The sequence below is a fragment of the Aplidium turbinatum genome, chromosome 7 (assembly GCF_918807975.1).
Source record: "Aplidium turbinatum chromosome 7, kaAplTurb1.1, whole genome shotgun sequence".
Taxonomy (NCBI): Eukaryota; Metazoa; Chordata; class Ascidiacea; order Aplousobranchia; family Polyclinidae; genus Aplidium; species Aplidium turbinatum.
The window spans coordinates 15507625-15519966 of record NC_137478.1 but is presented as its reverse complement, the minus strand read 5'-3'; the positions used below and the strand labels follow the sequence as shown (position 1 = coordinate 15519966).

At 40.1% G+C, this 12342-nt stretch overlaps 1 protein-coding gene across 3 annotated transcripts in view; it reads right to left on the bottom strand.

The window, feature by feature from the left end:
* LOC145774820 (GPI ethanolamine phosphate transferase 2, catalytic subunit-like) overlaps positions 1-12342 on the bottom strand; it is a 192396-nt gene that overhangs the window by 107982 nt on the left and 72072 nt on the right. For 2 of the 3 annotated variants that reach the window (XR_014290061.1, XM_082586136.1), the window contains exon 5: positions 394-585. Coding sequence is in view for 2 of the 3 variants with exons in the window: in XM_082586136.1 (XP_082442262.1) it covers positions 394-585 (192 nt within the window). In the remaining variant the exon portion in view is untranslated. Of the gene's footprint in view, positions 1-389; positions 586-12342 lie in introns of all 3 variants that reach the window. The other variant, XM_082586138.1, reaches the window with a different exon arrangement.

The following is a 12342-nucleotide window of genomic DNA, read 5'->3' as shown; positions in this document are numbered from 1 at the left end:
TGTGAGGCTGAACTGCTGATGATGCAAAATAAAACAATTTCTTCTTCTGTCCAGACATTTTTCGGTTGTCGGCTACAATGATTAAGTTGTCTGCATGCAGATCCTACAAAGGACAAGTGGCCCGGCACTTTCTTGACAAAGCTTCCAGAACGAACAAAGAGCTAAAAACTGAACAGTGGTGAACTTTAGCATCTTCACATCAAACTCTTGGCTATGGTATACAGTCCAACACGAACACATCTCGTGGCATTGGTGTACTGTACATCGGTCGCACAATCCATTTTTCTTCATGAAGTTTTTACAGTGCCAACTAGGTAACATTACGAGGAACAGGATTGAAAACTTAAAGATTTATAAACGTTTGTTCATTGACAGGTCCTAATCAATACTAACCTCGTCTTTCACACCAGAATAAATAGTACTGAGAACAGAATCCATCTCTGCTAGTTTATGAGGCATAAATGGAGAGGTTGGCCCGGCAAGATGACCAATGTGATCCATGCCAAGGTAGTGAAGTATCATTACGTCCCAATCTCTTCTTTCGTGTAATTCGCGAGTTAAATGACGTGTAACATTGAAATCAACCTGTGAAAATATTGTTTAATATTGTTACTGCAGTTTTCACATATTTTCAGTAACTTTGTTTCCTGTGAACGGTTTCAAACCCAGAAAGCAAAAAAAGTATTAATGGTCTGAGTCACAGTGTGCAAACTGATGATACTCAAACAATAAACGTAATGTCTCGTACAAAGTACAAGTGTGAAATTTTTGCTCAAAGAAAAATACAGTCAGCAAACATCAACTGCAGTTATCTACTAATTCACCACTTCTCAAACTCTGTTTTAAAAGTTTTCGTAATACAATGCATTACAAACGCATCATGATAACTCAGGTTTTGACCTTTTTTATGTTAGCTTTAGAAAGGAGATATTGCGACTAACTTGGATATGCTAACCAGCTTCAAACATCTAGACCAAAGATTTCCCAAATGGGGTTTGCGGTCCCCTTGAGGATAATGCAGGAGGATGGTGCTCGCTTTCCAATCATGCAATCCTGGTTCGACTCCCAGTTTAAGCTGTTTGTTAAAAAACACCGCTCACCTCTACCCAGGGTGTAATAAACTGGGTGGGCATAGTTGCTGATGGAAAGGCGGCTTAAAGGCACCTGCCACCCTATACTCTCATTAGTGTTGAAGGCTTAGTATAATGAGAACATATCCCCCGATGCTTGGATTCAAGTATGGGTATGGGACTGACCTTTATTTTTTATAGTGGGGTTTGTGAGATGGTGCAAAGGGGTCTGCGAGTTGGTATTAACTGCGTGTAGGTTACTTTATTTCTCTATTGTTTGCGCAATGAGGAGAAACATAAAAAAATGACAAACTACCATTATAACGGACAACAGTATCATAACAATTAGGATATTTGTAGCTTTTCTTAAATTTATTGCATCATAAACAAAAACTTTTCTGAATGATGCTCAGTGATCTCTTTTCAAAAAGAATTTAGTGTACCACACTTGGATGTTCTGCAAACGTCTTTATCAGTAGTGGTTTTTTGTTCTGGGAATACTTATTGCAAGCAGTTAAAACATGGGATAGAAATCTATTTGTTTTTGAATCAAATAGCATTGCTGATGACAATCTTATTTATTCAAAATCGAAGGAATCATTACGACTGCAATTTCATTCCAATCAGTAGAGAAGTTTTGGTGCTCACAGCACCAAACCTACCATCATGGGCAAGCAAGCGATTGATGTACCGTTACCGTATATTACCACTGAGGCTAACTTTGCAAAGCAGATTTCAAAATCCCTGTTGTCATAAAAACAAAACAGTGAAACCAATTGTAGGTTGAAGATGGGCGTTGGCGACTAAAAAATGTTGGGAACTATAATTCTAGACTCTACATAAAGTAAATAACGTTTTGCTGAAAGCCATGCTTCAGAAGTCATTCTATCTAATAACTTTTTCTTTAAGTTGATATTCAATGTTGACGGTGGTTAGTTATCATGCTAATTGCTAATGAGAACACTACAAAGTAACTTCGTTCATTAAACGAGTTACCTAGGCTATTGTATTAAATTACTTGAATGAGCGCAATAGCGCATGCAATATTTGTACATGATTACTTGTTCATTTTATCATACTGTACAAGTGTACAATAGTACATGTCCTCATTGTCCTGGGTATGACATTAAACTGCATCCTCAATGTCAGGAGGAGAGGTAGCACCTTACCCTACAGCTACCACAAAATGACTTCAGACCTTTTTATCAAAATTTACGCCAGGTTTGTAGCTGTGCGTTTTACTTAGTCCAACAATAAGCACTATGACTAACAATGCGAAGATTTTGAAAAATGTGAAGAAGGTTTTAATAATGCAATATGACAAAATATTAAGAAAGGTTGATTGTTTTTATTATTAGGTTTCATTGCATAAAAATCATTGCATAGCATGGAGTACACTGAACAACCTAACTGGCAGATCACGTGCCTTTCGTCAACAATGTCCCGTTTCAACAAATTCCATCGCCTCACAACTTGTGGAGAACGGGAAATACAAATCGAGAGACCGTGAATCAGATAGATCTTGCAAGAAATGACGGACCTCTGGAGGGTAACAACCCCAGACGGGGACAACATCTCGGGTGAGTTCACCCCGGAAGAATTTTCCGCCGCCTTCCAGCACATAAAGCCAGGTAAAGCCCCGGGCCCTGACCACCTATGCCCGGAGTTGATACTCCATGCTTCTGCCTCCTTAAAGTCCTGGTTAAAAGACTTCCTTTCCTGCTGTTTGCGCCACCTGAAAATTACCAGAATCTGGAGAAGAGCCCTTGTGGTTGCAGTTCCCAAGCCGAAGAAGCCCCTAGGGGACCCGAAGAGTTACCGTCCAATCTCACTGCTCTGCATCCCCTTCAAGATCCTCGAGAGACTCATCTACGCCCGTGTCGAACCAATAATAGATCCGCAGCTCCCCCGTGAACAAGCTGGTTTCCGACACGGACGATCAACCGTAGATCAGGTCACACTTATGACCCAAGACATTGAGGACAGCTTCTCGGCTAAGAAGAAGGATGGCGCCGTGTTTGTTGATCTCACGGCTGCCTATGATACCGTATGGCATAACGGCCTTACCTGCAAGTTACTCCGTCTGCTCCCTGACAGACACATGGTCCATATGATGATGGAACTTGTGCAAAACCGCAGTTTTACCCTCACAACCGGTAGCGGCCGTCGAAGCAGACTACGCCGACTTAAAAACGGCGCCTACAGGGCTCAGTCTTGACTCCTCTCCTGTTCAACATATACACCTACGACTTGCCCCCCACCATCTCCAGGAAATATGCTTACGCAGACGACCTGGCACTCCTGCACAGTGGAGAGGAACCTCAGCCAAGACATGCAAACACTATCAGCATACCTCCAGAAATGGAAGCTACAGCTCAGCAAGCCAAAGACAGTGTCGGCGGCCTTCCACCGTAACAACCGGGAGGCACAGCGTGAGATAAACATCAAGATTGATGGGGAACGCCTGCCCTACTGTGCCGACTGCCGAACCTACATACCTCGGCATAACCCTGGACAGGTCACTCACGTACCGCCGGCACTTGAAGTCACTGCGCAAAAAACTATCTACATGCGTCGCACTTTTGAGGCGATTGGCGGGTTCCGGCTGGGGAGCTGGTGCCTAAAACTCTTCATACAGCTGCCCTAGCCCTTGTTCATTCCACCGATGAGTACTGCGCGCCGGTCTGGTGTCGTAGTTCTCACACCCACCAGATTGATACCGCCATCAACGACGCTCTGCGTACTGTGACTGGATGCCTGCGTCCCACTCCAACGGACTGCCTACCCATCCTAGCAGGCATCCAACCCGCTGAGCTACGCTGTAAAGGAGCCACGATTTCTCTCGCTCGCCGCGCTTTGGACCCCGACCATCTCCTCCATGCAACATTCAAGAGACCACCACCTATAAAGCAGCGGCTAAAATCAAGACGCCCCTTTGTGCCTGCCGCACAACAACTCCTTAAGAACGCAGAAAAACTTGGTTTAAGTGCGGCACACTGGACGAACCACATGTGGAACACGGAGTGGCAAAATCACACCTCCACGCTCCGTGACTTCATACCCGACGCCGATCCCCGTCCACCAAGAATGCCCCTCGCAAGGCTTGCGTGGGTCAGGCTCGCCTGCGAATTGGCGTCGGCCGCTTTCGTTTGGACATGCACAAGTGGGGCCTGGCTCCTTCATCAGAATGCGAGTGTGGTGCCACGGAACAGACCGCAGACCATGTCATCCACCACTGCCTAACCCACCGGCCTCCTCACGGTGCGCATGGTCTGAGGGTCCTGGACGACGAGACTGCTGAGTGGCTGAAGATTTCCTGCCCTCCAATCTAGCCTGGAAAGATCGCTCATACGCCATCATCATCATCATTGCATATGAAATGTTTGTTTTTCTTGAAAATTCAGAAAAGTCCGAAGTCATTTTGCGGTAGCTGTAGGTCTGGGCTTGTTGGCACCGGAACACATCCCGCTGGTAGCTCTGGCCCTCATTTCGGACATTGCTGCTCGTGCCAGGCAGGTTGGCGGCATAGGTGGAGGATAGCTACATGCTACAACGGCTACAATGGCAACATCATTTAAGAAGGAAAACTTAAGTCAAACCCAGGTTGCCCAAACTCGTTAGTATGTCATGCAGAGGCATCCGGTCATCAAGACCACTCCGGTCTTTAAATGGAGGTTGGGGGTAAGCAAGGGCATGCTCCCTGTAGAAAACCATGCACTAAAAATCCTAATGATAAGTGTTAAAAAAGGAATGGCCCCCAGTCCTCGGCAGCCCTTAAGGCAGTGATTTCCAAACTGTGTGCCTCGGCACACTAGTGTGCCTCCAGAGATTCTCAAGTGTGCCGCAAATTTGATTGGAATTTTGGAAACAAAACTGTATAGATATTTAAAATAAACCATGCAGATAAGCATATGCGACTTAAAAGCGCTCTTACTGCTTCAATAGATGATGATAAATAAGATGAAACCAATTATGGCATTGCCGATACAGTAGGGTACTTGCCATGTCATAATTGGACTGATATGTTGGAATTAAATTTCTATCATTGTTAGTTCTGTGCACCACCCGGTTGGTGTAGTAAAGCGAGTATAATGAAGATTTGATTTGCGCTTACGGCTTGCTTACGACTATTCTAATACTATGGTTCTCAAACTGTAAAAATATTTGACTATTTTAAGGGTTTTATTTGTTCAGATCTCAGTTTATATAATCTTAAATGCCAAGCTATTTATGGAAAAGTATTTTGATAAAGCTAGTACATCCAAACAGAAAGAGACAGCACAGCAAAAGCCTAAGCGTAAATATAAAGAAGAATACGTTCAGTAGGCTACGAGTTTAATGCTTCAGGACTCGAAGATAACCAACAACCTTTCTGCAATATAGTCTTATCTAATGAGTCGCTTTTTCCCAGTAAGCTTAGCAGACATTTCGGAGAAAAATCTTCCAACATTAAAGGATAATGCAGAATCAGTAATTGCACCAGTATTAGCCATTGTTGTTGAAGAAATGCTTGGTAGTGCTGCCCGGAAAAAGTTGGAGTTCCGTTGTCAAATAACACAATTTCACGAAGCATAGAAGAGCTATCTTCAGATTTAAAGAATCAAGTTCGTGACCACTTTTTTGCTACAGGCAAAGAGCTGTCTGTACTATGGTCTTTACCAGTTAACGAATCTACTGACAGAACTGGGAAATCTCATCTGCTGGCTTTTATTCGCTTCATTAAATGAATGTTTGTTTTGCAAAGAAATGAAGGGCACAACCTAAGGAGAAGACATATTCAAATTGGTAGATGAAGATATTTTTCTTTCTGAGTTGAAATGGAGTAACTGCGTGAGCGTTTGTACTGTTAGCGGTCCTTCAATGCAGGGGATAAAGTCTTTGATTCGTTTCCTGCTCTTAATAAATCAACTCATAAACAAGAAATCATTCCACAAATCATCAGCACATTGTCTTGACTTCAGCTTGCTCTGCAATATTACTTCCCACCATTTGCAAGCAATGAATCAAGCAAGCAATCTTTTTGCAGAGGAAAAGGAACAGCTCATTGATTTATAAAACAACCCGTTTTTTTCAAACGCTGTTTCCACAAAAAAACTTGGATGAGTTTTTACTGTCTGCTTCCAAATCCTATTCCATGATCAGTGCAAAAGCAATCAAAATTATATTGCCATTTGCATCTTCATGGCTATTTGAACATGGCTTTTCTGTTTTGACTGAAATAAAAAGCTGTAGCCTAAACGAGAGACTGTTTGGAATTGACGATGATATGCGGGTATATTTGTCAACAATGCAACCTCGTTTCAGTCATATAAACAAGCACATCCACCATCCCATTAACATGTGAAAATAATTTTTTTTAAAGCAACTTTTCTTCTCTTGTAAGTGTGCCACGAGCATTTTAAAATTTTTCTAGTGTGACACAAGCTGAAAAAGTTTGGGAACCACTAGAGGTAGGGGGTAAAATGGTATATCTTCAAAAACAAGCGGCAACCCTCTTATTATATGTCAAAATATATGAATAACTCGTTTTTATAAAAAAAAAATTGAAAAAACTGAGTTTCAAAAAGCGATTTTTGAAAAAAATCTGCAAGGCATTTTGCATTAGCATACCAAAAACTTAAACTCATATTTGCAATGCTTTTTTTTGTACAAAATCAAGCAGAAATGAAAATCTAGCTTTATCATACTTTTTTTACACTTCTTTGAAAAATGTGATTTTCTTGCAAATAACAACCTTTTTCACAAACAATTTAATCTCCAAAATATGTATAATAAGCATAAAGCTTATACAATTGGCGACATAATACACAGCAAAAATTAAGCATTTGTTGCACTGAGTCAAACAGTTGTCAGTTTAGAGTATTGTCATATGCTAATTAGATCTCATTAACGTTGAACAAAGCAAATCTGTTGATGCGAGAATCGAATTGCCATTCCCCTTCTACAGCAATATTAAGGATTTGTTGGCATTATACAAAGTGAATATCTGCTTGTGCTGGGTACCGCCACCATTTATTTGCCCCTTCTCTCGACACAAGTGGTCTAAGCAAACGTTTCCTTCATCTATCGACTTGATATATGCAATAAACCATTCATATTAGGGTGATTCAAAAAAAACTTTTTTCTAAATTTGATCAGTTTGGTTGTTTAAACCTGTGCATTTTGGACACGAAAAACACCTCGTCAAGTCTGAGGTCAATCGGTCGACATTTGACGCCCTAGAAGTGGACCCCTTTTTTGCCCGGGGCTCGAAAAGGGTATTTTTGCTGTATCTCGGTTGCCAATTGAGGTAGAAGGCTGGGACTAGGTTTAAAATGACCGGAATACATAACTTCCTATCTAACTTTAAGAGGAACATAGGGTCTATCTAGCTCATTTTCTTCATAAATCCCCTAAAACCGTTTTTTAGGTCCTTCGAAGGGGCAAAAATGGTCAAAATTCATGAAACCAGCGCACTTAGAGAGAACTTTGGTGATGTTTGGAATTTTGGTTGAAAGCCAAATAGAAATTCATTGCTAAAAGGAATGTTTTGATAGAGAGAGTGAGAGAGAGAGAGAGAGAGAGAGAGAGATATTGTTTATTTGCCTTTCTAATACGACTCGATATAAAGAAACACAATTACATACAAATCAAAATATGGCAATAGAAAGGTCTGGCAGCACCGAACAACCTTGCGGTTAACCAGTCAAGGTGCTGCCTGTCATCAGTCATCTTACATTGCAGCATCAGACATTATAACTGTATCAATAAAACATAATGATGGATGGAACAGTAGCTTCGAAATCGAATTGAATATATAAGGTTTTGTAGAATATTGAATCAAGACCAGCTGGGAAAACATGAGCATATAATGAATCATATCGTTTAAGAACACAAATACGAGGTTACATGAGATAAAATAATTTAACTGAACGATTTTAACGATTTAATAAGAACTTAACAAGGTAATTTTATAAAGTTTTTTAAACAAAGCAAGGTGTTTGCTTTTAATACATTCATCCAATTCACTCCACAATTTAGTACCCCGATGTGTCAGAAGATTGTGTGCCACGGATTTGTTTATTTGTGGAAGAAAATACTTCATTTTATTTAGTTGTCGAGTGTTGTGCGAGTGAATATTATCAAGTTTTATAAAACGATCTTGCAATACAGGCGATTGATAGCATATCGCCGCTTTAATTCAAGACTGACTTAAGTCCACTTTTCATGATTTTGACTTTTTTGCATTTTTTTCCTAATTGGACATAAGCCCATATTATGAGCAAATCTGCTAAGCTGTACCTGCCTTAAAAACAGATATACCATAGGCTTATGTCCACATAATTTTCCAAGTTTTAATTCCATATTGACTTATGTCCATGCATGGACATAAGATAAATTTTTTTATAAAAAATTTGGACTTAAGATACTTTTTTGGACTTATGTCCAATTAGTCTGGGAGCCTACGACAGAAGATTTCACCCCATAAGGTACAAAAGGTTTGACCCCTTGAAGTTACTGGGGTCAACCATGTCACTCACAAAAAGTATGGAAGATTGACCGCACCGGGTGGATCTGGACCCTAGAGCCCCCTAAAAAGCCCAAAAAGGGGGTTAATTTCACCCCATAAGGTACATGGACCAAACTTGGTGAAAACGAAGTTCTATGTCAGGACATCACAAAAATATCAAATCTAACAATATTTTCGAGTGGAAAGGTGATGTAAGACTCCCCCCAAAGTGACCCCCCAGGGGGTTAATTTCACCCCATAAGGTACATGGACCAAACTTGGTCAAAACGAAGTCTTATGTCAGGACATCACAAAAATATCAAATCTAACAATATTTTCGGGTGGAAAGGTGATGTAAGATGCCTTCAAAGTGACTTCCCTTAATGTGACCCCCTCGGAAGGTTTATTCCACCCCATAAGGTACATGGACCAAACTTGGTCAAAATGAAGTCTTATGTCAGGACATCACAAAAATATCAAATCTAACAATATTTTCGGGTGGAAAGGTGGTGTAAGATGACTTCAAAGTGACTTTCCTTAATGTGACCCCCTCGGAAGGTGTATTTCACCCCATAAAGTACATGGACCAAACTTGGTCAAAACGAAGTCTTATGTCAGGACATCACAAAAATATCAAATCTAACAATATTTTCGGGTGGAAAGGTGATGTAAGATGTCATCAAAGTGACCCCCAGAGGGTTTATTTCACCATAGAGTACATGGACCAAACGTGGTCAAAACGAAGTCTTCTAGGGCACCACAAAATATCAAATCTAACAATACTCTCAGTTGGAAAGGTGATAAAAGACCTACCCAAAAGTGAATCTCCTCCTATAGTTTAATTTACTTCATCCCTTTCTCGAACCAACCTTGGTGTAACGAAAGTGCTATGCCAGGACAGTACGAATGGATTAAATTTAAAAATATTTTTATATAGGTTTTGATGAAATACATTCACAAGCTGTCCCATGATGCATGAAATGGAACTATAGCCTACTTTACAAAAAGTTTTTGTATAAATCATATTAAGTCAATCGAAAAAAGGCAACAGGACATGACAATACATGGCTTTGTAACACCAAAAACAGAAAGTACACAAGAAGCATATAGGCTACAGTAGCCAGAAAATTGATCCAAGATCTTGATACCACCACTAAATGTGGACTTAATCGAACAACTGACTATCCAAATCAAAACGTTTCGAAATGAATCATTTGGAACGTTAATTTAGGCAGTAATGAACATTTTCCAGCTGCTACAATAAATAACCTAATAAACCCAATGCAGTAAATTTTTGTTTAATGCCATTTGCTTCATGTCTCCAATCAGTTATCGTAACTGTTCATTCATAAACAGAGATTGTTCGTGTAAATGTAAACGGTCGTTTCTTTATTCTTCATTGTCACTGCTGTCGCTTTCACTTTCTTCATCTTATTCTTCAGATTCATACAATTCTCCTGTTATATACAGAGATAAAGCAAGCTGTCTGCGATGTACCAGCCCCAAGCAATGTGGTTATCCGCACGTCTGACACTGACTGTCTTGTAATTGGCTTAGGTTGCTATGGAACTTTTGATCCTTCATTAAAGATATGGATAGAAGCTGGCTTGCAAAGCAATAACACGCAGCGGTACATCAACATCAACCAGCTGCATAGGCCTACCGCACTTGGAGTGACGATTTGCAAGTGTTTACCTGCATATCATGCCTTTACAGATTCTGATTACACCTCGTCATTTAGCAGGAAAGGGAAAGTGCGGCCGCTGAAATTACTCCAAGGAAACCACGAAGCGCAGGCAGCTTTTAGCCAACTCGGACACGACAAAGAAATTAGTGAAGACACTATCATCGCCATAGAGAACTTTGTGTGTAACATGTACAAAAACAAGAAAATTAATTATGTCAACGAAGTCCGTTTACAAATGTTTTTAGACGGCTACAAACCCAAAAAAGAAAATGAAAGAATATCATGCATACCAGAAGCTACTGTAGATAGTAGTACTCTACCACTTTGTTTACGAGTACTTCTCCAGAATACAAGGCGCACACATCTCATCACAAGATGGTGGTTATCTTCAACTAGAAGTGAACAAGCAGCAACGTTGCTGCTAGAGTATGGCTGGAAAGAAGAAGGAGGTTCTTATAAAGTGGTGTGGTTTGAAGGTAAAGGTATAAAGCATCTTTAGATGTCTCTGCGTGGAATCTGATCTCATCCAGGAAAGTCAAGAAGAAGGTAAACAGCATTGGATGTCGCTTGGGTTACCCTTTATAAATATAAAACTTTCTCCTGGTCTATCAGTCGTTTACTTTCTTACTGTAAACATTAGCCAATAACTGGCTGTAAAGTTTCGTTTTAGGAACCTATAACCAATAGTTTCTGCAATCTTGAGAAAAATGCCTGGGTGCACTAAATAACAAATAAATGTTGAACTTTTTCCAGTTAATAGTAAGTTGCAATGTTGCATTATTCGAAGAAAAATAGACGTCTGTAAAAGATAATAAAATTACTATTGTATGTTACGCATATCTGTAGTGCATAATAGCAATTGTTTCGTACAGTCTTTATTTCTCTGTATATAACAGGAGAATTGTATGAATCTGAAGAATAAGACGAAGAAAGTAAAAGCGACACCAGTGATTGATTGATTGATTGAATCTTTATCCTCGGACTGGGAAAGCTTCTTGCAGAGCTTAATCCTGGCAGTTTTGCATACTTGTAGAGGCTTTGAATCACTGGCGCAGGCCCGGTCACCGAGATTGACTGAGTGAAGTTTCCGATTGTTGAAGGCTTGTTGTCGGGGAATTATTCCATCCATTAGATGCCGCTGAATGGAGAGCAGCCCTTAACGTGCGTTGCTCAAGCGCACACCCCGAGAGTCGAACCAGCGCCGCTATTGATCTTGAAGCTTCTTCGTTCCAGAAGTGACGCGCTAACCAATTGAGTTACCGTTTACATTTACACAAACAATCTCTGTTTATGAATGAACAGTTACAATAACTGATTGGAGACATGAAGCAAATGGCATTAAACAAAAATTTACTACATTGGGTTTATTGGGTTATTTATTGTAGCAGCTGGAGAATGTTCATTACTGCCTAAATTAACGTTCCAAATGATTCATTTCGAAACGTTTTGATTTGGATAGTCAGTTGTTCGATTAAGTCCACATTTAGTGGTGGTATCAAGATCTTGGATCAATTTTCTGGCTACTGTAGCCTATATGCTTCTTACGTACTTTCTGTTTTTGGTGTTACAAAGCCATGTATTGTCATGTCCTGTTGCCTTTTTTCGATTGACTTAATATGATTTATACAAAAACTTTTTGTAAAGTAGGCTATAGTTCCATTTCATGCATCATGGGACAGCTTGTGAATGTATTTCATCAAAACCTATATAAAAATATTTTTAAATTTAATCCATTCGTACTGTCCTGGCATAGCACTTTCGTTACACCAAGGTTGGTTCGAGAAAGGGATGAAGTAAATTAAACTATAGGAGGAGATTCACTTTTGGGTAGGTCTTTTATCACCTTTCCAACTGAGAGTATTGTTAGATTTGATATTTTGTGGTGCCCTAGAAGACTTCGTTTTGACCACGTTTGGTCCATGTACTCTATGGTGAAATAAACCCTCTGGGGGTCACTTTGATGACATCTTACATCACCTTTCCACCCGAAAATATTGTTAGATTTGATATTTTTGTGATGTCCTGACATAAGACTTCGTTTTGACCAAGTTTGGTCCATGTACTTTACGGGGTGAAATACACCTTCCGAGGGGGTC